The sequence below is a fragment of the Camelus ferus genome, chromosome 13, assembly GCF_009834535.1.
Source record: "Camelus ferus isolate YT-003-E chromosome 13, BCGSAC_Cfer_1.0, whole genome shotgun sequence".
NCBI classification, from domain to species: domain Eukaryota; kingdom Metazoa; phylum Chordata; class Mammalia; order Artiodactyla; family Camelidae; genus Camelus; species Camelus ferus.
In genome coordinates, this window is record NC_045708.1 from 20234069 (window position 1) to 20261881 (window position 27813).

General features: G+C 42.8%; 2 protein-coding genes and 1 long non-coding RNA gene across 14 annotated transcripts in view; 1 reads left to right on the plus strand and 2 right to left on the minus strand.

Annotated features, from left to right (window-relative positions):
• LOC106728527 overlaps positions 1–19025 on the plus strand; it is a 37549-nt gene extending 18524 nt beyond the window's left edge. For 8 of the 12 annotated variants that reach the window (XR_004325460.1, XR_004325454.1, XR_004325453.1 and 5 more), the window contains one exon: positions 935–2462. Coding sequence is in view for 3 of the 12 variants with exons in the window: in XM_032495710.1 (XP_032351601.1) it covers positions 7856–7929; positions 9603–9837 (309 nt within the window). In the remaining 9 variants the exon portion in view is untranslated. Of the gene's footprint in view, positions 1–934; positions 2463–7855; positions 7930–9602; positions 9854–18902 lie in introns of those variants that run through there. The other 4 variants (XM_032495710.1, XM_032495712.1, XR_004325457.1 and 1 more) reach the window with 3 other exon arrangements.
• On the minus strand, positions 2366–27536 carry SRSF4 (serine and arginine rich splicing factor 4). Its single transcript, XM_032495698.1, has 6 exons — positions 27209–27536; positions 11551–11693; positions 10537–10649; positions 7550–7764; positions 4108–4197; positions 2366–3874 (listed from the first exon to the last, which is right to left on the minus strand). Exons 1-6 carry the CDS (start codon positions 27313–27315, stop codon positions 3037–3039), a joined length of 1506 nt encoding a protein of 501 aa, XP_032351589.1. The 5' UTR covers positions 27316–27536; the 3' UTR covers positions 2366–3036.
• On the minus strand, positions 17130–27200 carry LOC116668320. Its single transcript, XR_004325462.1, has 3 exons — positions 24085–27200; positions 19896–20557; positions 17130–18358 (listed from the first exon to the last, which is right to left on the minus strand). It is a non-coding gene; the product is annotated as an uncharacterized LOC116668320 (long non-coding RNA).
• Positions 27537–27813: the final 277 nt, after the last annotated feature.

Here is a 27813-nt window from a genome sequence, read left to right on the forward strand (position 1 = left end):
TCTGCCACTGGACCAAGGAGGGCAGTTGGGAGGGGAAGGGCAGGCATTACCCAACTTTACTCTCAAAATTTACTGCTACCCTCTGGCTCAGTTTGTTGTCTAGGGTAAACAATGCAGTCTAGAACAAGCACTGTATTTAGAAAACTTTTCCTAAGGGGTGGGAGGAGAGTCCATTTGCAGTGATTTGCCGAAGACAAATCTGGCCCACAGGAGGCGTTCGGTACTGATACCATCATGGGCCAAGCCCTGTGATCCGTCTTAAAAGTATATGTTCCAAGAGGCAGGGGGTGCTTCTCTGTCTTGTTCATATTCTATCCCAGTGCCTTAGAACAGCACTTGGCCCATAGAAGGCACTAACATTCATCTAACATTGTTGGGGCTGGGAGGACAGCATGCTGGACGCCCTTCATCTGCAGCTGGGTCCAACAACACTGACCTCAGGGTGGTGGTGTGAGAACAAGGTGCAAAACGTACATCAAAGTTCTAACCTCTGGTGCATGTCTGGAACTCAACAGATGAGTTTCCATCTTTCTTATTTTTGTTTTACCTCTTTTCATTCACAATTTAAGTAAATATAAATGAATTTAGAAACTGCTGGGGGAAAAATGACCGCAACTCCATTCTGTGTACACATGGAACTTGCATAGCATCATACTTAAGGATCACACATGCTAATAAATTCACTTGGTGAGAATTTATGTGCCTTAAACATTTAAGCGAGAACTTTCTAATGCTCATGATGTTAAGTAACAAAGTTTACTAAATTATATAAACATAAATGTTTAAAATATGAATGAATAGAAACAAAGCGTGGAAAAGAATTTGGGAAAATAGAGTTGCTATGTTAGAGATAGTGAAATTAAGGTGACTTTTAAAACATTAGGCTTAAAAAACTTAAACTTGTTTAAAACAACAAACATTCCCATCCATACAGGGATAAAATTAGGGAATGTTTAATTCTTGTCATCTACTGGAGACCACCGTGAGACCCGAGGCAGTGGGAATTCTACTGGCTGGAGTCATCATCTTGTCCTGACGACGCAAGAGTGCACAGAAAGCTCCAAGGAGACTGAGTGAGGTTCCTTGGTTTGGCTTCCCAGTCTGTTCCTGAAATTCGAAGTTTCCCAAAGTGAACTCACTCACCTTCATCTTGCCCCATCTTCAAAAGGTTCCACCATCTTGGATCCCCCCGACAGTTCCTTTTCCCAGTCACCTCTTTCATTCCCGTCACTGCCTTGTCCAGGCCCCACAGGATCTGTGCTTACTGCATTCCCCAAATTGGTTTCCTTGCCTCCGATTGCTCACATTTCCTGTGCTCAGATCCGCCATCCAGCAGTGTGGCTCTACAACCCACATCCTCCACGTTCCCCAGTGCTTACAGGGCAGAGGCCAGACTCTGCCTCCTCCTCCTCCAGCCCTAACCCAAACCATTTTGCCAAATCTGCTTCTCTTCTTCCCCATTATCAAACTCCATGGTCCCTGAGGGCCCTGCCCAATGCTTTTGCAGCTCCATGGCTTTGTTCACAGGTGTTTCTTTCCACAGAAAGGCCTCCCACCCCTACATCTCCAAAGATTCAGCCTAAGTGCTGTCTCCTCCAAGGTGTCTCTGAACCCAGATGAAGTTCCAACTCCCTTCTTGGAATGCCCACTTTACCCTACCAGTGTTTATCATTTGCAACCAGATCACAACCTTCAGGAGGGCAAGAAACTGATTTTATCTTCCCAGTGTGTCCTACAGGGTATGGTCAATAGAAGGCAACAGTATTTAAATCTAGGAACTGCCCCCAGTACATCCATAGGCAGCGGGTTGAAAAGCGGCCTTCTCTCCCCCAAGCTTGTGGCAGCACGTGATAAAGGCCCTGCTTTGACTGACGCCTTTCAACAGTCCCTCCAGGGTGGAGACCAGATCGGAATCACCGTACCTCTGGTCTCTCCTACAGAGCGAGGTCATGCAAGCAACGCAGAGAACGCGCGGGACACAGGCAGTCCTGCGTAGTTTCTCTTCCTAGTTTTGATGAGCCCAAAGCCTAAAAGGACGAGGTATTCTACATTTCAGATTCATCATGGCAAGACAGTCCACAAACAGCACAGGAGAAAGAACTCTATGTTCATGAAGAGCTCATCTGCTGATGCTCTGAGTTGCTAAACTGATTTCTCATCAGTTTGGCCAAAAGCGTCTTGAGAGGAAGGACTGTAAATTCCTAAGAAACTTGACTTTATTCTGTTGTGTAAGAAAAATCCTTCAGGAAAAGTGTTGGCTCCCTATCTATGGGTGACCTCAAGGAACAAAACAGCCATTACACCTGAACTTTTTATGCTAAGATATCAAGATAGATCAGGAAATGCAACTCCAATTCAAGCACCATGAAATTTTGTCAAGCAAAAATAGTCTTTATTCAAATTTAATGGAAACAGGGATCACTATACTTTGCAAGACGGGGAAAAATAAAATTAAAAAAAATTCTTTTCTTTTCTTTTTTAATATAAAACAATATAATCACAATACCAGAATATGGAACTCTACAGTTTATTTCCTATGGGTTACTGCAGGTATCAATTTTCCTCGACTGTGCTATTCACAACTTTGTTAAGTCCAAAAATATGAAACCAAAGTGGTAGGAAACTTAAGACTTAGCACTTTCACTAAATGGCATACATCAAAGGGCATCAATTCAAGGGCAAAATGGTTGAACTCACCATACCTACCTATGTCCTCATTCCAGCCTTAAAGCCATCCAGGTACTGAGCTCCCTGTAGGAAAGGCCAGGCCTGAGAGCCAAGGCATTTTGGATATTCTACTGTGGGCCATGAGTAAAGGGGGTTTTCAAAGAGAAGATTGTTTTCAGTCGAGCAGGAAGGCCTGGTGCCAGGAGGCTTTATGGAGAGGAAGCACTTAGATTTAACAATTGTAGACACACCATTAGGGGAGTTAAAAATGTACAGCAGTGACATATGTTCTACTTCAATCACTTGTGCTACGGCTACCAAACATGTACAAAAGACTTCTCGGGTAGTTCCAGCTGTGGTCGTAGCCAGTTAGGACCTTGAGTGGGACCTGGATCTAGACCGGGAGGGCGATCTGGACGCAGACCTGGATCTAGACTTGGACCGAGATCGGGTTTTTGATGCGGACTTTGATCTGGAGCGTGATTCTGACGGAGGGTTTGGTTTTGATTTGGAATTGGACCTGGACCTGGACCGGGTCTCCTGGTTGGCGCCGGCATCCTCACTCTCCCCGCGGCCTTCCCGCTGACCCGACTCGGACTTGGCTCGTTCCCGCTCCTTCGAGCCCGAGCGGGACCGCGACCTGGACTGGGAGCGGTCGGTGTCTTCCTTCTTCTTCTTCTTGCTGCTGCCCGACTTGCTGTCCCGCTTGCCGCCCCGCTTCCTGCTCCTCTCGCTCTTGCTGCGGCTGCGGCTGCGGCTGCGGCTGCGGCTGCGGCTCTCCTCGCGGCTCCTCTTCCTCGCCTTCCTCTTGTCCTTGCTCCGGCTGCGGCTGCGGCTGCGGCTGCCCCCCTGGCTGCGGCTGCGGCTGCGGCTCTTGCGCGGGCCCTCCTCTTGGCCGCGGCTCTTCTCCTGGCTGCGGCCCCTGCTCACGCTGCCCCGCTTCTCCTCCACGCCCCGCTCCTGACTCCGGCTTCGACTTTTACTCTTGCTTTTGTGCCTGCTGGGGCTGCGGCTCTTGGACTTGCCGGTGGCGTCGCTGTTCTGCACCTTCTCCTCCGCCTGGTCTTTGCTCTTGCTGCGGCGCTTGTCGGCGCTGCGGCTGCGGCTGCGGCTCTTGTCCTTGCTGGCGCTCCGGCTCTTCTCCTTCTTGCTGCGGCTGCGGCTCTGGCTGCGGCTGCGGCTCTTGCTGCGGGAGCGGGAGCCTGACCTGAGGAGACACGGGCACGGCGAGGCCGCACGTCACGTCAGACTTGAGGCTACTCAGGAGACGAAAAGGCTGAAGCTGTGCGCAGGGCCACGCCGCACCGCGGAACGCCCAGCTTGCCCGGCCCGCGATTCCCGCCCAGGGCTGGGGAAACCTGCTGAGGGGAGAGCGGGAACGCCACTAACACCCCAGTGGGAAACGGGCAGGGGGGCCCGCACCAGTGCCGGGGGGCCTACCTGGATCGGGATCTACTCTTAGAGTGACTGCTTTTGCTGCTGCCGCTTCGGCTTCTGCTCTTACGAGAATGTCTGCTTCGAGAGCGAGACCTGAGAGAGAAAATGTTTTTTAAAAATATTTGCTGACAAAAGGCTGGCTGAAAGGTCAGTTAAGTCATCTTTTCAATCAGAAAATACGCACGGCACTGTCTGCGTCCAGGCACAAAGCTGGAAGAGAACTCTCCACGCACCGCGCCCAGAGACCCAGTCACCTGCAGAGACGCACCGGCGAGTCTGAAACTCCAAAAGCCTCCAGTCCTGAGCCCATCCTCTCCCTGAGACCTGTTCTTCCTGCTGGTTTCCTGCTTTATTCCCATGGATGCCACTGTTTTCCCCAGTTCCTCATACCAGGACCCGCCGCCACCCTCGACTCACCCCTCTCCCTCATCCCGTATGTAGATGATTCTCCTGTAATCGTCTCCAGTCCACCCACCGCTGCTGAACAAGCCACCCCCGCCCTCCCCGGTACCACAGCAGCTCCTGACCAGCCTTCCTGCATACAGTTTTGCCCTTCGCTTATCTGTTCAACCCACTGTGACCAGAGAGCTGTTTTAAAAATACAGCTGACCTGTATTTTTAAACAACAGAGGTTTGAACTGCATGGGTCCACTTATATACAGGTTTTTTTCCCAATAAACACTAAATACACACTCTGTGGTTCGTTGAACCCCCAGGTGCGGAACGGTGGACATGAAGGGCTAGCACCCCAACCCCCTTGCTGTTCAAGCGTCAACTGTACACTCCAAGTTTAAAGAATCTTTAATAAGCCAAGACTGTGGACTCTGTCACTTCCTACCAAAAGCAACCAGGGCTCATTGGGGAAAATGAGCAATTCCTGGTGTATGGCAGAAAACGCAAAGATGGTACATCTCATGACAGAGACTTTCAAAGATTCCTGGGCACTATTGTCTACAAAAGGACTCTTGTCCAAAATGTTTAATTTATATCTCAAACACACCTCTCTAGAGCTAACTTTCAGTGTATAGAAGCTCAGGGGATAAAGACAAGTTCAACAATATGAAGAAGAAAGATAAATTCGAAATGTGGGACAGTATTTTAAAAAACAGGTAAGAAAAGTAAATGTCAAGCAGTGGGTCGGGGGAGGGGGGACTGCTTCAGACTGAAGAGACCCAACAACCCCTTGCAATACATGACTGGATGGATCCTGGCCAGGAAAAAGCTGAGCTGTAAGAACATCCACGAATAACTGGGGAAATCTGAATATGGCCTGGACATTAGATGACTTTATAGAATCACTGTTAATGTTCTTAGGTTAGAAAAAGGAAGCGTGGTTATCCTCATTCTTGGAGACACATGCTGAAGTATTCAGGGGTGAAGAGTCATAATTTCTACAAACTCCCTTCAAATGCTATGGCAAAATAAATGTACAGGGTGTGACCATAAGTATATATATATAGACAGGCAAAATGCTAACAACTGTTGAAGCCTGAAGGAGAGCATATGGGTGTTCATGAACTATTCTTTCAACATTTATGTTCAAAACCGATAGCAATAAAAAATTTGGGGAAACAGTAAAACACATCACACACAAATCAAAACCAAAAGACACAGAAGCCAACCTGAAGGGCTCCCAATGACCAAAGACAGAACAATTTGAGCCTAAAAAACTGACTGCAATAGACGAAACATTAAATATATAAACGTCCAAGAATTCATTCAAAATGGTACTAAGCAACCAAGCCTCATCACCTCCTTTGGGGGGTTGCTAGGGCACATTTAGTATTCTGAAAATTGGTAAGTAAAGGTATCAACTTTTATTCTGCATTTACTGTAAAAATTATATTTTAGGGTAATAAAAGGGTAGAAGAAGGGTATCATCCTTTATAGAATTACAGCCTTTAGATGCACAAAGAATGAGAAAATAAGAGAGCCATCATTTTACCACCACTACTGAATGGCTCTAAACCTATTAGGCAGAATGTTGACGCAGAACTGAGAACTGTGTAATGGTCGGCTCAGGCTGACAACTCCTGAACACACAGATGCATGTTATCACCATTCAGAGTGGGACATCTGGACACCACACAAGAGATGCAACAGGAAGCATAAAGCACCTGCTAAAATACTGGCTTTACTCTAAATGCCCTCAAGATCTAACTACGAGTTTACAGGAAATACGGGGGACAGGATAAAGCGATGGGGTAAATATCACCAGAAGGGCACAATCTGCAAAATCTCAACTCTGAGAAAAATCTTCAAAACCGTTTCTTCAACAACTAAATGTATGGAAAATGAAGAGTGTGAAGGAGGATATACTAGTGATTAAAAGGAGAATTAAGAGACACATCATCTAATTGCAAAGTGCAGACCTACTTGGGATCCTAATATGAACAAACCAACTACCAAATACGTATTTGAGGCCACTGGGGAAAGCTGAATACAAACGTGTTGCTGTGATATGGCCTCACGATCTTATTGAAAAGGTTAGAGACACCCACTGAAGTATTTATAGGCAGAATGACAGGATGTCTGACTTGCCTTTAAACGATGCAGCAGGAGTGGATGATGAAACGAGACTGGCAGAATAAAAGATACTGAAACTGGATGGGTGATAAACATGAGGGGCTTCAAGGTTCATTAAGCCATTTTCTCCAATGTTTTATATACTTAATATTTTCCATAATAAAAAGTTAAAACAAAACATTAAAACCTGAAAAGGCCAGACAAATGACTTCCTGCTGCTCTTAAACCTTAACCTGGCCTGTGGCTCAGCAGGACCTGGCCCTTCTCCACCTCATCGAGCTGCTCTCCTCTGCCCCCACCGGGCCTTCAAAAGACACTATTCTCTCTGCTAGAAAGGCACTATCCCCTCTGCCCACCATCCCCAACTCATCCTTTCGGGCGCAGCTTCTATGTCGTGTCCCAAGAGAAGCCTCTGCCAGCTCTCCAGGGGAGCTGTGCTGTGTGCTTTTCCTCTGATGTACTCATCACAGTGGGGATTATTTGCTCAATGCCTATCTTGTCCACTGTGCTGAGTTTCAAGAGGGCACGGACCATATCTGTCTTGTCCACAAATGTCTGGCCCACCTGCAGAGCAGCTGCTGAGTGAGGCAAAGTCTCCACTCCTGAGTAGCTGGAGTATCTGAAGAGTCACCAAGGGGCCAGAGGTCATGTCTGCCCCAGTAAGGGTATGGTCCAGGGGACCCAAGAAGAAAAGCGGAAGAAGATCATTGATACCTGCCTCAAAGAAAGGACTTTACCTCTATTTGTACTTACGGCATAAGAGTTCTAGAGTTTTACAAATAAACACTCAGTTCGAAGTTCCGAGTCAGAGCCAGACAGAACCATGGTACTGAGAATTCAACAGGAGAACGAATGTGGATTATCCACGTGCTCATTAATGAACTGACACCAACCGCACACTTAAAGACATCAACGGTACCTTGAGTGACTCCGGCTCCTGGAGTAGGACCGGCGACGTCTGGAACCGGGCTTGTCTTCAACTAATCTGATCTTTCTGCCATTGACTTCAGTTCCATCTAACTTTTCCAGAGCTCTTTTCATATCAGAGTAAGACACAAATTCAATCACCCCTTCATTTTTGCGTCCCTTGTGAGCATCTGCATAGGTCACTTCTCCTGCCTGACGCATATAATCCTAAAGGAGAAAAAAACCCGAATAGGTTAAGAAATATTTTGCAAAAATATCTAACACAGTCATCATAATGAAAGTTTCTCCTTTCTTTTAGGAAGAAATGCTGGCTTTCCTCAGAATGAAGTTTACTCTTAAATACTTCCAGCCACACACCAACCATCCACCAAGGTTTGTTAAAGCATTAGGGGTATTAGGTGGGTGATAAGGATAATAATATTTAATTGTTCCTTTAAACAGTTTTGTGTGAATATAAATTTTTTTAGTTAACTGTCATTTCCAAAATTTTACAGTGGTTAAGTTCTTAGAAGCTCAAAACACTACACATTTTAAGTCCAGTCTTCTACATTTCATTACAAATTCTTACTGAAAGCATGTACAGCTACTGATAAATATCTAAGGTAAAACATAAAAAATTCACAGACGGATTATGAAAGACTAAAAGACAACAGAACAATACCATCCAGCTCTGGCTTCAAAGTAGAATGACCACCCATCTCTTAAGTCTCTGTCCTCATTCTCTTTGAGGACCTAACACAATCCAGTGAGAAATACAACATGCAAGATAAATACTGAAGTGGTAAGTAAGTAAGAGGAGATATGATCAGTGTTTAAAAAGAATATGAAATTTGGATAAATTTAAAACTTAGGAACATGTAATATATTAATATAATTAAATATTCAATAGTTCATTTTTGTTACTGCTTTCCTCTCCATATTTTATAAAGTTGCAAACACTGATTATATGCTATTTGATACTATTTCTTTGCTCACTGTATCATAAAATGTTTACATGTCTTAACATACATTACAATCTTCATAATTAGTGTGCCCAATACTTTTTCTGAGGATTCTCCAATTATTAGGACTTTGAAAGTCTTTGTACAAAAATTCATCTGAATTATTGACAGGAGTGGGGGTTCTGGGCAAAAGGCAGGGGGCCCATATAATTTACCATCCAAATTGGGATACAGCTGAGAGTAAATGAAGATGCTATTAAGTTATGCCAAGCCTGGGCAAGCTGAGATATATAGTAACTCTGGTGAAAGGGCTTGAAGACTGTCACTACTTCTGTTGTGCACTGCCACACTTCCAAACTAGTAGCAACTAACATACAGAATGTTCATCTTATAGGCAGGAATTAATTTAGTCTTCTTTACAGCCACATGAAGTAGATACAATCATTACCCCTATCTTACAGAAAAGTAAAATACAAGTAATATTAAGCAAACTGCTCAAGGTCATTCAGGTAGTAAGGGAAGGAGCCAGGGTCTGAACATAAGCAGCCAGATTTCAGAACCTAAGTTCTTAAAAATACCCACTGTGGGTGAAATCACCAATTCTCAATGCCACCTGAGGTATATATACTACTGTATAAATTTCATCCCAACGTCACCATTGGGCATTATTATTTTACACATTTTAGAAACTAACAACACCCCTTAAATTTATTTTTGCATTTCCTTGATTAAACAGCTGGCATTTATTGTGCCGCTTTTTGTAAAAATGCATTCAATCCTCACAATAACCTTGAGTAGAAATGAGTATTAATCCCATTTTATAGTTGAGGAATATGAGGCACAGGAGGAAAGTAACTTGCTAAGGTAAAAACAGTGGTAAGTGGCAGAGCTGGGATTCAATGCAGGCAGGCGGGCTTGAGTCCTGCTCTAAGGCTGCCCTGACTTCCTCGGAAATTGGCTCTACTGCTCTGCTTCCCTGAGAGTGAAGCTGCCAAAGGTACAGAAGTAGAAAACCAACTGAGGATGTTGGCTAAGCTTTAGTTTAACTCCAAATCTGAAAGCTGTTCCAGTTTCTACCCAAAATGTTCAATCCTTCTCTCTCAGAATCCTGGAGTCATTCCTCAGTGAGCAGTCTTGCTGGCAGACGCTCACCAGGGCCTGCTGTAATACTGACAGCCAACGCGGTGTACTAGAAAGAATACCAGCGTATGTTTTAGTCCCAGTTCTTCTTCTAAGACCTTCTGTATCAATTAACCTTTTCTGGATCACATCTTTGTTATCTAAAGACTGGAGCACATTGAAAAAAAAAAAAGGATGTAAAAGTGCTTTCATAAGTTAAGATTATCCGAATGTTAAGGATTCCTAAATACTTTTTGCTGAACCTAAATACATTCACTCATTTTGCTAGAGATGACGTGTTAACAATGGACTGAAAATGAGATGTGAGATGGGAAACTGAGTATCTTTTATACCTGTCCTACTAAGACCATCCAGGTTAAGACACTACTCAATAAGGTTTGTTTCCCCTATTGAGATAAAAAACCAACACTGTTCTCAAAAATCAAACTGTAATCAGTACACGGGATGGTCAGTATAGCACTGGACCTTAATTTTTGACATTAAAACTCTTTCGGGACAAATATTCAATGAAAAACAAACCTTACAAAAGAACATGGGTCAGGCAGCCATTTTCACCAATGAGGATCTACACTGGAAGCTGACACAAACATGCATATTATAACTAATATTGCAGGAAACACTGCTAGTTACAGAAACTACAACTGGTGATCTCTGTAACATTCTCTATAGAGGAGCATTTCATATAACACAGGCTGTCCTTACAGCCGTAGAGCGCTGGTCCCATAACGTACAGTAGCAGTGGGATTCTGATGTCTTTTGTTTTTATGGAACTTCTAATTGGAGAATTTCCAAATGCTTTGGGAAGGCTCTCTGTGTGTGCCTGGCCTGCACAAAATGACCTCTTTCCCAACCTTAACTCCTGCCCAACCGTATCCCAGAAGGTTAATAGAGCCCAAACCTTTAGGTCTTGCCAGCTGCACCGACTTGACAAATTTTCCACAATAAGTCTGTATTCTGTGCGGGTAGGAGGGCCATATTTATCTCGGCCACTTCTTCTATAACCATATCCACCTTTGGAAGGTTCAAATAGATGAGATTACTTCAGCGGAGGAAAAGGAAAAAATGATACAGCACATATGCCCCTTAACATAATACCACTTACCCCCCACCCCAAATAGCATACATATATTTTAACTCTATCCCCACCCTTAATTCTAATCTAGATTTTTAAAAAAGCAATCAGCTAAACATGAAAATTTATAATTTAATTTACAAAGTTGTAAGTATATATATTCATTAATATTTATATTTAAAATTAACATGCATAAATTAAAAACTATTAACAATTTAACAATTTAGAAATAAGTATCCAAATTACTAAATCAGTTACTGGTGTTACTCACAGTGATTAAAGTTTTTGTGAATATTTTATATGAAAAAAAGATTTTCAGGCACCTATTTCAGTTTAATCTCATCTGTGTCTAACCCTTGGGGTCCTCACCACCCAGGTCTAATGGGGAAAGGTTGCGGTCGTCACATGGCTTCCTGTTTTTGGTCAGCCAAGGGCCACAATGGTTCAAAGAGCCACGCATGGAAAGGTAACCCAAGGTCAGCAAATGGAACAGGCAGTCATCTTAGCCTCAAAGGATTCTTTTAATTAAAACATTGAGGTCTTTGTTAAATCTATGTTAAACAATTGCATTACAGAGAAAAAAAAAACAACAACACAAACACACATCATTAAACATATTTATAAAAGTATTAAAACAAGAAATCTGTCATTAATTTAATTAAAATTAAACATTATTAAAGATGTTTATTTGCAATTTTACATTCAAAGATACATAATTTATAAAACAAATGGCTTAAATATCAATACATTTCAATGTAACATTAATTAATAAATTACTTAAAGAGTTAACATTTAATAACAAAAGCATGTCATCGATACAAATGCCCTTTAAATGCTTACTGCGTCCAGAACCGTAACTGCCATCTCGTCGTGGGCCGCGGGCATGCTCAACAATTACTCGCTCACCACAAAGGTCTTTGCCATTCAGTTCATAAACTGCATCATCTGCATCCCGCAGATCATCAAACTCCACAAACCCGTATCTAGAAGAGAGCAAACAAAACCCTGGTTGGCACCAATCTGACATTCAGCTTCACTAACATTAAAGAGAAAGCAGTGAGGGTCATGCTTAGCAAAGGTTAGGCGGGTTGTGCAAACTACAGATCAGCTTTCTCTTCTCTTTAGCTGAAACCACCCTGCTTTGTGCCCACAGGCACTGCGAGAGGACAGGGAGACTTCTCAAGGTACACTCCTGTCTGTCTAGTAGGAGGCTGGCTACACAGAGACCACTTCTTCTGTTACCCCAAGTAGCTGGTGGCAACTGCAAAGACCCCCACAGCAATGCTTGGAATAAGGCATTAAAAGATATAATTCTACAAGATTGAATATGTGCTCTTTCAAATCACACAGCTTTAGCCCCAAAGTATCTTGGAGAACAATCAGACCTACATTCAGGTACTGTGTCTTAACTGTTAAATTATGTTGGAATAACACAGCAGGTTAAAAAAAAATAGTAACTTAACTCTCCTCAGTGAAAGAAAAAAAATTTTTTTTAAAGTTCCTGTTCTTCTACCTAAACACATAAGCACAAGTGAATTAACTATCCTAAAAATTATCAGTGAAAAAAATCTGGAGCTATTCTCCTCCTCATGATGTTCCGAATTCATTTCCATGAGGTTTTAGGTGGGCTGGAATCCTCTATAACCTATATATAACTGCAAACTTCTTTACATAGTATTGCTAGGAAGTTCCCAGCAAAGAGGTTTGCTGGTTTAACACGTATCTGAAAGAAAACAACCCCCCACCCCAACCCTATTAACACTTGTTGAAGAGTACAACTTACAAAATTAAAATGCAAAATTTTAAGGTATTTATAAGCAAGGTTAAACAAACGTCCTATCAACTATGTTATCAATAAACTTTAGTTTGGTTTAATGTGCTATGAAATGTCTAGCTTTGTGACCATTGCCTATACTTAAAAACCAAAACCATCTTAATCATAAAAGTTACAAGCAACATCTTTAAACTCTAACAGAGCTATGTACATAGACAAACACTGCCTACTAACCCTCCATGTTTAAACATACTGAAACTAAAAACGTGTTAGAGGTCTTGCCAGAAGTTCAACTGGCCTGGCCAAAATAATTCCAGTTTCTTTAGCATATAATGCTGTACTCAGCAACATGTTAAGTGAGTGAGAGAACTCAGAACTGAAGAATTCTTCCTTTACTAAAGATTTAAAGAGTTCCTTTCAAATCAGAGTCTCAGTATAGCTAAAAACTTCAGAGGGTTCTTTATGCTGAATGTCTACAATGGCATGCAACTGAATAGCACCTCCATTTAAAAAAAGTAACAGACATGCTCAGTATTTAATGGGAAATCTTCTGTGGTAACACAACTCAGAAGATACCTGGCTCAACTGATAGCCTATGAAGTCTCTAACACTTGATTTCATGCTTCCATAGGCTGGAATTGCTGAGCAGGTAATAAGAAATGATTTGACCATGACTGCCATAGGTGACAAAGCAAAGCAAAGCCTCTCCACATCAGTAACGTCCTACATTAAAAAGTGCTTTATGATCACTAAAGTATCCTCCTTCATTTAGTTGTCAAGACTGGTCATAGGTCTGCTTTGCCCACTTGCCCAGATGCCAACTATAGAGGGGTGAGAGAAAACATTCAACAAGGGCATGATGAAATGGCCTCCAGCCCTCTCTAAGAGTTACATACTGGCAACTATTCAGTGCCACTAACTCATCTGATGCGATGTCAGAAGGACAACACTGACTCCTGAGGATTAAACAAAGAAATCACAAAATACCCTGTTTTCTTCAAAATAATTAGGGTTTACAACTACTTGGGAGTCAGAGAATGGAAGACCCTAAGCCCTGCAATTCATCTGAAATAGAAAGCCAAACTTATGTTAACAAGTGATGCTTATGTCAAAACTACACAGTAATGCATCCTCCCAGACTCAGGGGTCACCCCGGGCATGCTCTTTCTCTTTCCAAGCTTATGTGCTGAGCTCATTCTGACATCTAAAGGAAAGTAATGACAATCTGTTAAGTGGAGGCACAATTATCTTTCAAAAAAAAAAAAAAAAAAAAGAGCTCACACAGACCACTCTTCCTTTGCAGCTGAGGCTGAAGTGAAGCAAGGCACACCTTGCCAATAAAATTCTCTGAGTTGTAGGGACGGATCTGTGTTATCAGGAGAAAATGACCCTTTTTCTAATATTTACTTCACTTCTAAAAAGTTTCAAAAAGCAGGTTACTTAGTAGCCACATTTTGGGGATATCCTAGTCACTTATTAAAATAGGTGACTTACGGCTAATTTATTTCACAGAAAAATCTTGGTGGCTATTCTGTGCAAAGCAACAAAATCTATTTGGAACATTTTAATGTCAAAGTCCAGTCCAAGGATTAAATCAGGAACCTGACTTACTTCTCTCTGCCACTGACATGCTGGGTGGGTCTGGAAGATCAAACCAAGTATGCTCCTGCACAACCATACCTGGTAGGGACTCCTGTTCTAAGAGCAAGGTAAAGACCAGATCAGTGTGTGGCTGCTTCTACCACATCACTGTTTACTTAGATCCGCTTTACTGAAGGAATGACTTCACCTTACTCAGTAAATATAAGCAGAGTAAATGGGTTCTCCAAATAAGGCAGGAAGACTAGATAACAATAATAAAATGTTACTTAATATTTACTAAGTAATCTATATACAAAGAAATCTTATCTTGTTTAATAATCACAATACCCAAGAGCCAAGTACTATTAATCCTGTTTACAGAGGAGGAAACTGAGGCATATAGTGTTAAATAACATGCATAATAAAAGAGCAAAGCTGACATTCAAAGCCTGTGACATGACTCCAGAACTCAAACTTTATAAACTATTATGACTGGAGCAGCAGGAACTGGCATGGATTCTAGTCCTGGTTATGCTATAAACCAACTCTGAAAAGCCCACTTAAGTAATTTTATTTTTCTGGGTGCAAGTTTATCTGTGTATTGAGGGAGTTATACTACATATCTTTGAGGTTTCTCCTAACATCAAAGTATGATAGATAAATGTTAAAATTAGTCCTCCTCTGGCTTAATGATGGGCTAATTTAAACCAATATGGTAGCACCAGAGGTATACAACACTAACAGATGGACAGGGATAAATGTAATTTTTATCATCTAAAATGTCTTTAAAAACTAATGTATGAGTCCCAATTTCAGTTTTATTTAAATAGTTTAACTATCTCTGAATTAAATTTTAGTGCCTTCAAGAAAGTGAAGCTCCCCCTGGTAACATCAGAGAATCTTTCCAAATTAATCATAATATCCCTTTGTGGTTTCTAGCTAAAAAAACATGAAACCAATCTCTCCCCAAAAGTACTCTCCTTTTGAATCCTTTGTCAAAGGAAGGATATAAACACACACATGCATGTACACACTCTGTGTGTTGGCATGTGTGTATTTATGTAAACATATTTCTGGTGTGAGCCTCACAAACACAACCCAGCAGGATAAATTTCTCAGTACTCGCTGCAGACACTCTTCCTCTTCTGCTCCATTAAAAACAACCATCTTTCGGTAATTCTAGTATAAGAATGAAGAAGATGAAGGAATTTAGGAGAATGAATCTATGACAGATTAAAAAGATCCCTAAGGCAGAGACTGACAAAACCCAACCAAAACCCCACCAACATGCCTCCTCTGGCTTGACTCCCTGATGTCCCGTCCTTCCGCCTCCCTCTCTACGCCTGTGTGAGAGAACAAAAGGCATGGCCTATTACATGTAAACTTTTTCAATTAAAAGAAAAACTCCTCTCTTCCATGTTTCTCTGCTACTGCCTTTTCTCAAACTCCTCCTCTGGATCACATTTAATCCTGACAAATGCAGTCAAAAAATGTTGAAAGGGGAATTCCTGTCATTTTCTCTCCAAGACAGATGGGCACCATGATTCTTACCAAGTACAGACAGGTCTCTGGATGCCACAAACAAAAGCCACATTGAGTTATGAGGGGCTGTTCTAAACTTTAGTCCATTCTTACACCACTCCCAATGCTCTGGTCTTCCTCGTTCAGCAGCTGGGGTGCTGCTCAGGCTCTCAGTCAGAACTCTGAAATGCTAGAACTGGAATGACATGTTTTTAAAACTAAAGTGCTCTAAGAGTTCGATTTCAGAAATGTTAATCACACTTTTTCACCCAAGAAGAATCATCATCTGAGCTTGTGCTGTTGCTGAACAGGCTTCCCCTGATCCTAATAACCTATACCAACGGTCCCCCAAACCACTCTATGTTCTCCTCAAGAGGATGGGGGGTCAGTATCACCCTTCTCTGAATGGCTTAGGGTCAACCTCTCTCTGTCTTCCAAACATCTTCACTGAACAGGGAGACTGGAAAAAAGTCTGTCTGAGAAAGGGTATCAGTGGCTAACTGGACAGGCGTGACTACGGGGTGTGCAACACCAGCTGACTGGTGGGGAGTGGGGACGAGGAGCCAGGGAAAGCAAGCCTCCATGCGTGTGCCTGCTGTCACCCTGCCCGTACTGCTTACCGAGGGGCACGCCTTGGAGGGTCTCTCTATAAGAACAATTTGCCCCTTTCCACAGTGGATCTCTGCTCACCTTTGTCCTAAAACTGTGCCACATGCTTTTCTTTGTATGTGGACACGACAGTCCTCAGCCAACCATCAGCAGGATGAGTTTTGTTTTCCCAATGTGGTGAGCCATTCCCACATTCACTCATTTTCCTTGCAAGAACCGAACCTCTCCATGGCTGGTCAGGATTAGGGATGTTGCTGTAGCCAAGGAAAAATTTTCGTCTGTTGAAGTTAACCCATGGGGTGGCTTGAACCCTGAAACTAGGGTCAACAGCACTGTACTTTAAGGGCAGAGTCCTAAAAATCTACCCTGAAAGAAATGGTTTTCAGTGATCAGGAAACAAACAGCCCTCTTTCAAAGCACTCGGTGTTGGTCCTATGTTTCAGCCGGCTTGTGTTATGAGGTAAAAAAAAAAGTTAGGGCATACCGACAGGATAGTAATAAAAAACAGAAATTCTTGCTGTCCACATAAAGTGCTTGGAAAACTGCAGAAAGATACTTCTGCAACCAACTCTCTAGTGCTCAGGTGAGGCCAACTCAGAGACAAGCTTGTGAGTGACAACAGTGTAACTGCCCGGGATTCCAAGTGTCTGTAACATTCCAGGGAAGCAGTGGTCAGGCCCTCAAAGGAGAATTAACCGACGTCAGATTCACTGCTCCGGGTCACGACTGTGGCTGCTTTTTGACTATCTCAGCAACAGAGGATTGTTTATAACCCCCAACTAGGAGCTCCTACCACAGGAAGTAGGTTCCTGAGATCCCTTCTATCCTGAGACAGGAAGGAGGCTGCTCTGGGCATTCCAGCCTCCCTCTCTTTAGCCTCAAGGAGGGAGGGCCATCAAGGCCACCCGTGGAAGGTGGATGACTTACCCGTGCTCACTGAGTGGCAGAGCTGGGGTGCGACTTCGGGGCTCACCAGTACCCAGTCTGGGGCTCTTTTCACGTCGGCAAACTGGCAGTTCCCGCACACCAAGAGCTCTCTGATTAGAGCTAGTGTGGATTCCTGGTCTGCAAACGTTGGCCACAGCTCAGTCTGCACTTGATCTTTCCCCACCTTCAAAGAAGAAAACCTACCTCATGATTCCTCTCTTTTGGGTCCCCTGACCATCTGATTCACCCCTAACAACCCTGCAGTCACCTCTGACTCTTCCTCTCTGGTTGCCCGCTCAGTGTACTGCCCAGCTCTACAGTTTGCGCCGGGCCCTCACCTTACTTTGTTCTAGGCTATGGCTATTTTAACTTAGTCAACTTGCCTCTTTACATGCAGCAGGGAAAGTCAGTTGCTAGACCATTCTCTTGCTCAGAGGTCTACACTGACTCCTAAGACTTGTGTTGACACTATTCTCTAAAGCTGGAATGCCTCGATTACATGGGGTGAATCACAGCAATTGTCTTCCATATACTTAAGAATTCTCTTTCATGAAGTCTCAGAAAGTTGCTTAACTCCAAGGATTTTAGCACTGTCTTTAGCGTTGGCACTTCTAATCAGTTTTATATTTCACATGACAATGTTTTGGGGGCCTTTCAAGCCTTGTTCTTTTTCCTTTGTGCTTATCCTCTCATTAGATTACAAGCTCTTTAATATTAACAAAGGCTAATATTTAGCTTAGCGCCTGGCACACAGTAATAATTGATTTATTTCATTCATCCCTGCTACTACTACTATTACTCCCATTTTACAAATGAGGAAAATGAGGCTGGGAGAGGCTAAACAATTTGCTCACAGTCAAGGAGCTCCTAAGTGGTATAGCTGGATCGGAACCCAGGTCCATCTGACTCCAAACCCCAAGCTATTAACCGCAAGGTCACACTGTCTTTGTAAAGGTGGGTGCTTCTCTCTCAGTTCTGAGCACAATCCTTTCCTTCAAGAGATGCTGCTGCTTGACTTGATAATCTAACCTCAGATAAGCCAGGTTGTATTAACATTTTTTGATACAGTGGGGTAGTCGCCAGAGGAAAAAAGAAATTGATCTTGGGGCAGGTGAAGCACCTGTAAGCTTGGGGTATGTGACAACCAGGTTACTTTCACTCGTCTTTTGGTTCCCATTAGCCAGTGTCAGCCATCTGGTCCTTCCGAAAACATGTGTGGGTTCAGAACATAACAGACTAGAAGAATAGAGGAAAAATAAGATTATTCTGTGCAATCCCCATTCTGGAGGCCCCATATCAACCCCTGGAATCTGTCTTTGCTTTTAAGGCTCAGCAAAAATTAGGCCAGCATAGAGATGATGGAAATTTGGACCTAGAGGTGGTGGATGTGAATGGATATTGACAGTATCACGTATTTAAGAATGCATTTAATTAGTTTTGTAAGGAATGGTGACTGAGACCAAAAAATATAGGCATGAATGGTGTGGGGAAAAAAATGGACCGGAAATCAAAGAATACTGTAAGGTTTACAGACTTTCAACTGTATAAGGATTATAGCAGCAACCAGCAAAGTACTGCCCCCCAGGACCCTTTCCTTTTTCAAACTCCTTTGTAGTAATGTTCACAACTCTGGGGTTTACTGGTAATCTCACAGATGGAGAAACTAGGGCTAAGAGCAGTTAATTAACTTGCCAAGGCTACCCAACACCTGGGACTCTTCAATCCTAGGTCCTAACTGAAATCAACACTTCATCACCATGTTCTACTGTCTCCACACCAGCAGAAAGAAGTGGTCCACAGAGCAAACAATTTGAGAGACACAAGCTCCAGCACAGAAAACCAGTGGCATCAAACTGTGTGCTGTGGAAGACAGATGCCCACATGAACATTAGCATCTGATGAGAAGTACTAAGTGGCAAGACACACTGCATCTGATGTGTACTAATACTAGTAAGTTGTGAACATTTATCCTTTAAGCTGCTAGTGGAACCAAACCTACATGTCAATTATCAAAATTTTAACACCAGTCTAGGAAAATAGAGAGAGAACAATCATTAAAACAGTATCAACCCGTCTCTGAAGGAATATTCACATACTGGAGTGAGGAAAAGGGAGCAGAAATAATCATAAAAAACTAGTGATAATACAAAATTCCTCCAGAAAGCAGGAGGGAGAGAGGAACCTGTAGCAAATTCAAACCTAGTCTTACTCTGTAACTGTTCCATGGGTCTAGCTGCCATTTTGTTCCAACTACTCAAAACGGCTTCAAAAATGAACTAAGTTACTTCACCTCCATGAGGCTGCTATGATATTTCTACCTTATAAAATGGGACTAACCCCAGAAAGCAACACACCTGCAAACTGTTTGTGGATCAAACTATCACAACCCCATAATGAAATACATTATTGGGACATTTTAACGTCAACAGGGCTGTTTTCCTTAAAGGAGGGCAAACACAAGCACACATGCAACCATTTCAATTATCTGACACTTATCAACACTACGGGTAAATGAAATTAAAAGGTCTCACAAGAAAAGGGGTCAGCTATTCCCTGATGACACACTAAAGTTCATGAAGACTCAATCACAAATTAAAAACAATTAAAAAAAAAACTCAAGAGACGAAAGTCGTATTACTAATTTAAAATAAAACTCTTGGAACATAAGACAGAACCACTGTTACTTGTAGTTAATGAAATAAATGTGTACACTCAGCAGACAACACTACCTGATTCCACACCAAAGCTACAAACAAAGCCAGTTTGTACTTACCTCTAAAACGACACTACGAGTGGGGTGTCAGGTGTTAAAGCCTCTTAGAGGTTATGCCTCTGGGACCATCTTGGCTGTTTCCATGTCCCTCATAACCACCCCACAGTCCCTGGGCTGCAGCAAGTTTCTTTCTCCTTTTTCTTTTTGGTTAATGATGTCACTCCCCATGCTATTTCTTGGGGATGCCCTTCCCCTGAAATCAGTAATTTAATTCACTTAATATTTTAACGAATTTTTCCAATTCTTTAAACATTAATGGATCAATAGCTTCATTTCATCCACATGAAATAACTTTTCTCAAAGTCAGTGCTTCTGGTCTGTGGTTCCTGACCCCCTTGCCCAAGCCTCCTGCTCGCCCCTTTCCCTGGTGAAGGCTGAATTCAGACCGCCATCCTCCAGTTTTCCCCTCTCTCTAGGTCTTGGTCTCTGTTCATGAAGGCCCCCATCTGGCATCCAGGCACAGGACATGGTGGGGGGCCTGCAGAGGGATAGCAAGCGTCCTTTAAGTGTTTCTTCAGGTATCATGTGCAGTCCCGGGACCTCTAGACTTTCATCTCAACACACAGGAAAGGTCACGGTGGGCATTTCCTCAAAATACGAGTGTGCAAATCCAGAGCACAATCCGATCCCTCACCTTCAGGATACTCCAAGACCAGACAGGCCTACCAACGATAACAGGACAAAGATGGTTTACTCGCACAAATCCTGCCCCGTTCAGTCATTACAAAGACGATACCACCTTTCAGCTCCTCAGAGAGTAGCCCGAGGAAGGGACTCACTAGCAATTTCTGTCTAGGGCCAACGTCATAAAAAAATACCACCTGCCTCACTTTTGGCAGTAACTTGTCAGCTTGCCGGAAGCCTCTGCAAGGAGACCAACGACTGAACACACCGTGGAACCTGAACTACCTTCTCACCGTTGGCAGCAAGGCCCCAAAGTACAGGACTGAATCATCTGGGAGGAAACAGCATGGAGGAGTTCTGACCGATGCTGCCCATGCTGTATCTGGTGTCTGGATAAGGAAGATCTTCAACTTCCAGAGTTGTGAATAACTCATTCTGTAACCTTGGCCCAGTCATTTAATCCCCTGTGCCTCAGTTTCCCCATCAGTACAAACTAGAGATAACACTTGTTTGTAAAGTGCTTTGATATACTTAGTTGAAGAATAAATCATACAAATGCATGCTGTTAACATTTTCTAAAATTAAAAAAAATTTTCAGTGTTGGCTTACAAATTTATAAATGCCAGCCCCAACAGTATTCTCTCAGATGCTTGGAGCACCTTTCTTCTGAGAAGCTCAAAATACAATTTTCTGTTTAGGTTACTTGGAAGTATCCAAAGACACTAAGAAACCAAAACACATTTTATCTACTCTACATTCTTGCCTACCGTTTAAGAAGAGCAAAATACTTCAAGTGGCCCTTTTATTCCTATGATACCTCAACAAGGAAGGGAAGAGCAAGCTATGAAACTGAGGAATAGAGATTTAAAACGACTTGGCCAACTAATTACAGATGATGTTTATTCTTTGTGTGTGTGTATACATATATATATATATGTTTTTTAAACTGAAATATAGTAGATGATGTTTATTCTTATCACAGACTGACTGGGAAACCAGGAACATGAGGGGGTGTGGAAGTCTCAAGCCAGGACAGTTTAAGCTAGTAATATTTGGTCAAACTGCAGTATGGCATGTATGGTCTCCTGGCACTGACTTTTCAAAATGACAGAAATTTTAAAAATTACCAATGGCTTAAGAAAAAAGTAACATACTAAACATATGTATTTTTGGAAGTAGGCTGACTCCAATAGGAGACTTGAGTAAAAAAAAAAACCAACTTGGTCACATTCGTAATAGTAGTACTAATAAAACAATGACAGAATGCTACTTAATCAATCCATAGTCCTCTTTCTCATGATTTCCTACTTGTTTAAGAAAAAGCTCTTGGTTAAAACACCCGAGGCCATCTTCACCTGTTAAATTAGCAAAGATTCAAAACAATATGGATGCTCAGTGCTGGTGAGGCTGCCGTGACGGGCAGGCCCGGACACTGCTGATACAAGGGTAACTGGCGCAGCTTTTCCGCACAGTTATTTGGCTACATGCATTGAGAGCTCCGAAAATGTTCATTCCTGCCATGACACATGAATTTTACTTCACAGAACCTGTCCCAAGGAATAATAAAAATGCAAACAAAGTTTTATGCGCATGGTATCCATCACAGGGTTATACAGAACAGCAAGAATTTAGAGACAACCTAGGAGGAATGGCTGGGTAAATCAGGATACAGCCATACAATGGCTGTATTTTATGCAGCCATTAAATGTGATTTATGAGAAAGATTCTACTGTAATAGAAAAAATACATGATAAAAATTAAGTAGAAAAAGTGGGACATAAAATTGCACATAAGACCTTGTCTGTGTTAAAAAGATTCTTAATGATACTCCTTTTCTACTTTATGCTTTTGGTATTGCCTAAATTTATCTACAATGAACCTGTATTTATTTTCTAATTAGTCAAAAAGTTTTTTTTTTCTTTTAAGTTCTTGAACCTGTTATGCTTGGTTGGCTAAATGGATAAGGCTTAAAAGCTTCAAGATAACTTCCTCATGTATAATTTCAGACATTCTAATTAAAAAGTCGTAATATTGAAAACTATGACAAAGGGTAGCTGAGAGTTCAGAAAAATAGGAACCCTTAAACATGGCAGGTGAAAACATAAATAAATATTATTTGTTTAGAGAGCAATGGAAACCAAAAGGTAGTGACAGTTAAAAACATGCACAGGTGACCCTCCATGCGGAAACAACTATGGGACTCGGGCATCCGTAGATCTGGGTATTAGCAGCGGGTCCTGGAACCAAGCCTGCATATATTCTGAGGGACGGCTGTATACACTTTGACTCCAGAGGTCCATTTCCAGGAATCTGACCTAAGATTTACATAAAGGATACTCGTCACAGTGTTATAGATGCATAAAACAGTGGAAAACCAGACAACTGAAATGTCTTGCAACATGGTTTTACTTATGCACATTAAATAATATTTACATGTGTGAACACTATGTAGCTGTTAAGAGATAGGTTGTAGGAGAACACACAAGACGAAAAAAAGGATCAGGCTGTTAGGTGGAAAAAGGTTACAAAATAGAATGTACAATATGAATCCAAGTTTGTAAAAAAGGTGGCGGAAGGCTGAAGAACTGCATGCACATGTGTGTGAAAAGAGGCAAAGTTTCAAAGTGCAAACAGTGCCATCTTTAATTTTTTTGTCCTTTGTATTTTAAAAAGTACAATAAATATGTAAAATTTTTATAATCAGGAATAAATATGTGCTATTTTGAAACATACAAATTAAGAAGAATCTTTAATAATAAACTAAAAGTTCAATTAACCAGAAATCAATAACCTGGAACATCAGTATTTTCCGTATTGCCTCTTTAAGAGCAAAGACAAGAAGTAAAAAAAAGCTCCCATCAAGGATTCAATCAAAAGAGAAAATCCCTGTGTAGGTTCTGGCGTTGGCAGAGACTCATCCCAGTATCTAAGGCCTAACAATGCCCTAGCATACTCTGGGGCAATCAGAACGACCTGACTCACTGAAAGAGTCTTAACACATTTAAAAAATTAACTAAGGTTATCTTCTACTTGAAGAATTTTAAACAAAGGGTGAAAACAAAAAAAATTTCCTGGTAATACTTAAGATATTGTGAAAATCCAACTACACTGACCAGGACATCCTCTGAAAATTCTGGCTGCTCACAATTTCACTGTAATATGAAACATAGGTTCTGAAATTTAAGACCAAGGTTCCCCGGAGAGTTTTAATTCACACATTTAACCAACTAAAACAAAAAACCAAAACCAAAAAACCAAAACTCCTCAATGACTTGGGGGTTTACCTATCTAGCTACTAGGCAAAGGCAAATAAAATAATCTTAGTAAGTGATTTCATTCATTAGCCAAAACATGGAAAAATTAAGATATATAGATCTATGACCAAAACCACAAGATTATGTGGCAAAAGAAACTACTATATTAAAAAACATCTACATTCTACATGAAAAAGTGATTTATTAATTTAAAAAAAAAGCTCACAGAATTCACAAATAATCGAAAACAGCAAAAGTTACCATAGAGTTGGAAGGCTATAAAACAGGTGCTAATATTGTTGCTTCCTTACCCCTGGCCCCACAGTGGCTCCTGCTGGAGTCAATGTGGCACATATGAATGTAGGAGACCTGAAGGGGATCTGGAATGGTCTATATGGTTGCAGGAGATTTACATCATGCTTGTAGTCCCACACTGAGACATCTTTCTAGGAGTTCTCTAAAGTAAAGGTAATATAGATTAGGGTTACCTGGTACCATACAAGCAGGCAATGAACATACATCTTCCTTCTTCTAATCCCAAAAGGGTCCATAACATCTCCTGGATACCAAATCTCCTTTGGGGAGCTCATCTGCTTCCTCATTTGGTCAACCTTCTATTATACCATTGCTTTATGCCTATTTAACTAATTCTTAACTTTACCCCCAACTCTGCAGCCCAACGTATCTACTGTCCGCTGATACATCTCACTTTTACAAATCTGAACTCTTCAGAAAGTCTTCAAAGTCCTAACCACCCAAAAGCTACTTTTGAGTTTGTTACTAATAATCAAAATCCAGGCATTGTTAAAAAAAAAAAAAAGCTTCTCCAGGGGCTCTACTGTCCTTCCTAAGTTTCCAGGACTATATGCTTACACACCTTTCAGACTCCTCTGCACTACAGCAGTCCCATCCAGTCAATTCTTGCTTGAAACACATCTATACCATTGGTCCTTAGTTCAGAAGTCACTTTCCTCTCTGCAGGGATTCCTGAATGCTGCCAGGAGGTACTCCTTCCTGTTTGGTGACTGTCACACCTGCCTTCAAATCCCTAAAATGACCTCCCATTCTTCATTCCCTTCGCTTTCAATTACAGATTTTATGGATCATGGTTTAGTAGAACTGTAAAAATGAGTAGTTGCCCAAGAGACCCACATATTTAGGGTCCTGGAAGGACTGGTCCTTCCTCTTCTATCACCATTTCTCAGGTTGCTCAATTATTCCCTCCAGAGCACTTGGACTCCTATCTGTGATCTTGAATGTTTGGTGTAAAATTTTAGTTACTGATTCTTACTTATGTTGTTAAACTTCTAGATCATTCATGAGACTCAATCCAAGCTAGATTGTTTATTTCTCAAAACGGTTCCTTATTCGACTATTATCAGTTATGACATACACTATTCCCAGACACTTCACTTCAAACCCCAGTCAATCCACAGTTTAAAGCCCATTTGAAACAAATATTTTCAAACAAACCATTCCAAGCTTCACTTGTTGAGTTTAAATTGAGAGCAAGCATTTCTTAACTCAAAAGTGTGTATTTTAACCACTAGCACTTAATTTACTCAAGAGCAGAACCGTTTTTCTGCCTCCTCCCCTTCTGCTAATTTATTTAGCACAGTAGCAGGCATCTTGTGGGTTATCAACATATTTGTTCCATTAATTAGTTTTCCTATTAACATTACCATCACTTCCTGCTATCACTTGAGTAACCTTAAAAAACAGGCCTCACCAAATATGCTTCATGTTATTAACACTCAAGCTAAGATGTCTCCTTATGATCACACTCAAATCCCTTTAATCATAGCTACCATTTACAGCTATGAGCCAAATGCTTTACAATTATCTCTAATCCTCCTTTTCCTTGTGGATGAGGAAACTCACAATCAGAGAAGTAACCTGCCCACAGATAATAAGCGGTGAAGCTAGGATTTGACCCAGGCCTGACTGCTTTCAAAACCCATGCTTTCCCCACAAAATTTAGTTATTCTGTCAACTTAGCTGAGCTCTGAAGAAAATTGGGAGTTTTAACTTGATTGCTCAGATACATGATACAAATGACAATAACAACCTCTCCCCCACATTATCTAGTATATTTAAGAACTGAAAGCTCTGTTGTACAAAATGAGTGATTTCCTAAGCCTTCTCCTTTAAAAGAAATCAGCATTCACAACAAACACTTGATGGAGAACACTTTCCTTAATTAGGTGATTCCTCCTAAGAATCAATTTAAAGTAACTTTTAAAACCCTGCCAACAGTTTGAGTATATTGGAACTTCCAATTTTTCCTCGTGTGCGACTTATACTTAGGTATCTTTCATAACTTCTCAAGTGTTAGTTGCTAATATTACATTGGGGAGTAAACTGTAGCCATATTGGACCTGTTGCAAAGTAGGTCTTAAAAAAAAAAAAAAGCCAAGAGTTTTTCTAACACCCAAGCTTTAGTACCCTAAAATGTTTCCCTTACTCTTAATTTTTTATATCCATGTCTTTGAAGTCCTATCTGACATTTCCTGGTTCCCCCAGTTTTCCCTGTTGAATATTTTCCCCAGGCCTGACTCCTCATCTGTTTTCCTTGAGACTTGTAGCCCTGCAGGCCTTGCTTTACCAAAACAGATTAGGAATACAAGTAGCAGATCATATCCAGGTAGGAAGTTAGTAATTTCGAGCTGTAGGTTTCCGTCTACATCAACTAGTCGCGGTGGCCACTATTCTCCAACAAATTCTACAACGACAAAGCAATTTTTTGGCAAGCTGGAGAACGGAAACCACAGCGTGGAAACTGTACGCAGTCTTAAGGACAGCAGGCTAAGACGCTAATTTGCTCTTGCAGAGGGAACGGTGAAGGCTTTCAGCACCGCAAGCCGATACTTTCGAAACTGTCACTAGATTACTCACACCAGTCTCCCGCCCAAAAAAGTGTAGCACATGGCAACTCTAAAAAAAGGACATCTCTCCAGAGCTCCCGTCCCTGGAAGAGATGCGTTGTGACCATCTGATCCATTAGACTGGGGAAGAGGGGAAAAGGCAGCAGGAAATCTGTTTATTTCCAGCAGCCCTCAGAGCGGGAAAGGTCGGTATCTACTGGAGACGAACCAGGCCTCGTTCCCAGGGCCTGGGAGGAAAATCCCAGGCCTCCCCGGCGCCCTGGAGCTGTGTCCTCCCGCCCAGAGCCCCAATCGCACTAGGGTTTTCCTTCTCCCCGTCCCACTCAGAGCCTCACCATAGCTCCCATTATCCCTCCACCACCCCCACCCGCGCAGGCGCAATGGGAACCCGGGCCTACCCGCGCCCCCGAGGCGCCGCGACTATGGCGGAGTCGGAGCAGGCCGGTAGCAGCTCCGCGCGAGGCAAGCGTCCCCCTCCCGTCCCCGCGGCCTCCCCGCCACCACCAGGGCCCTGTCCCCACCCAGCCGGCCCCTCTTCCGCCCTCCTCACCCGTTCTTCAGATCCACCTCCAGGATCTTCCCGTAGCCCTTAAAGAAGCGCTCCACATCGCGCTCCCGGGCCTGGTAGCTCAGGCGGCCGATGTACACCCGCGGCATTCCGGCAACGGCGGAGGCGGCTTGGCCGGGCCCCAGCCCCCTTAGGCGGCTGCCGGCGAAGCAAGAGCGCGGCGACGGCGGCGGCGGCAACGGGCGGGCGGCGGAACGGACGCAGCCGAACCCGGCGACGTACGCGAGCACGCAACTCGGGAGCGCGCGCCTCCCGCCTCCCCCGCCCTCCCCGCAGGCAGATGGTAACGGGACAGAGCGCGCGTTCGCTTCCCGCCCGGCCAGGGGTGGGGCGGGGTCTGCCCGGGGGCGCGCCTGCGCGGGGCGGGGCCAGGTGATCGACAGACCGCGCGGGCGGTGCGGGGACCGCGGGTCCCCCGGCACGTCCTCTCGCGAGTTTGGCGTGGCGGGGCCTGCGCCGCCTTCCGCAGCCGGCTGGCGTCGTCCCTCCCCCCGGAAGTGTCGCGCCTCTCCCCAGGACTGGGAGCGTTATCTGCTTTTGTCCTTTGAACCGGGAGTGGTTTCGACTTTAGAACAGGAGATTTGGAA

Coding starts and splice junctions, on each gene's coding strand:
- SRSF4 (XM_032495698.1), bottom strand. CDS start 27,315: ATGCCGCGGGTGTACATCGGCCGCCTGAGCTACCAGGCCCGGGAGCGC. Junction 7,765..10,536: donor GCAGCTGGCAAGACCTAAAG/GTTTGGGCTCTA, acceptor TTTCTCCTTTAG/GATTATATGCGTCAGGCAGG. Junction 4,198..7,549: donor AGGAGCCGGAGTCACTCAAG/GTACCGTTGATG, acceptor TTTCTCTCTCAG/GTCTCGCTCTCGAAGCAGAC.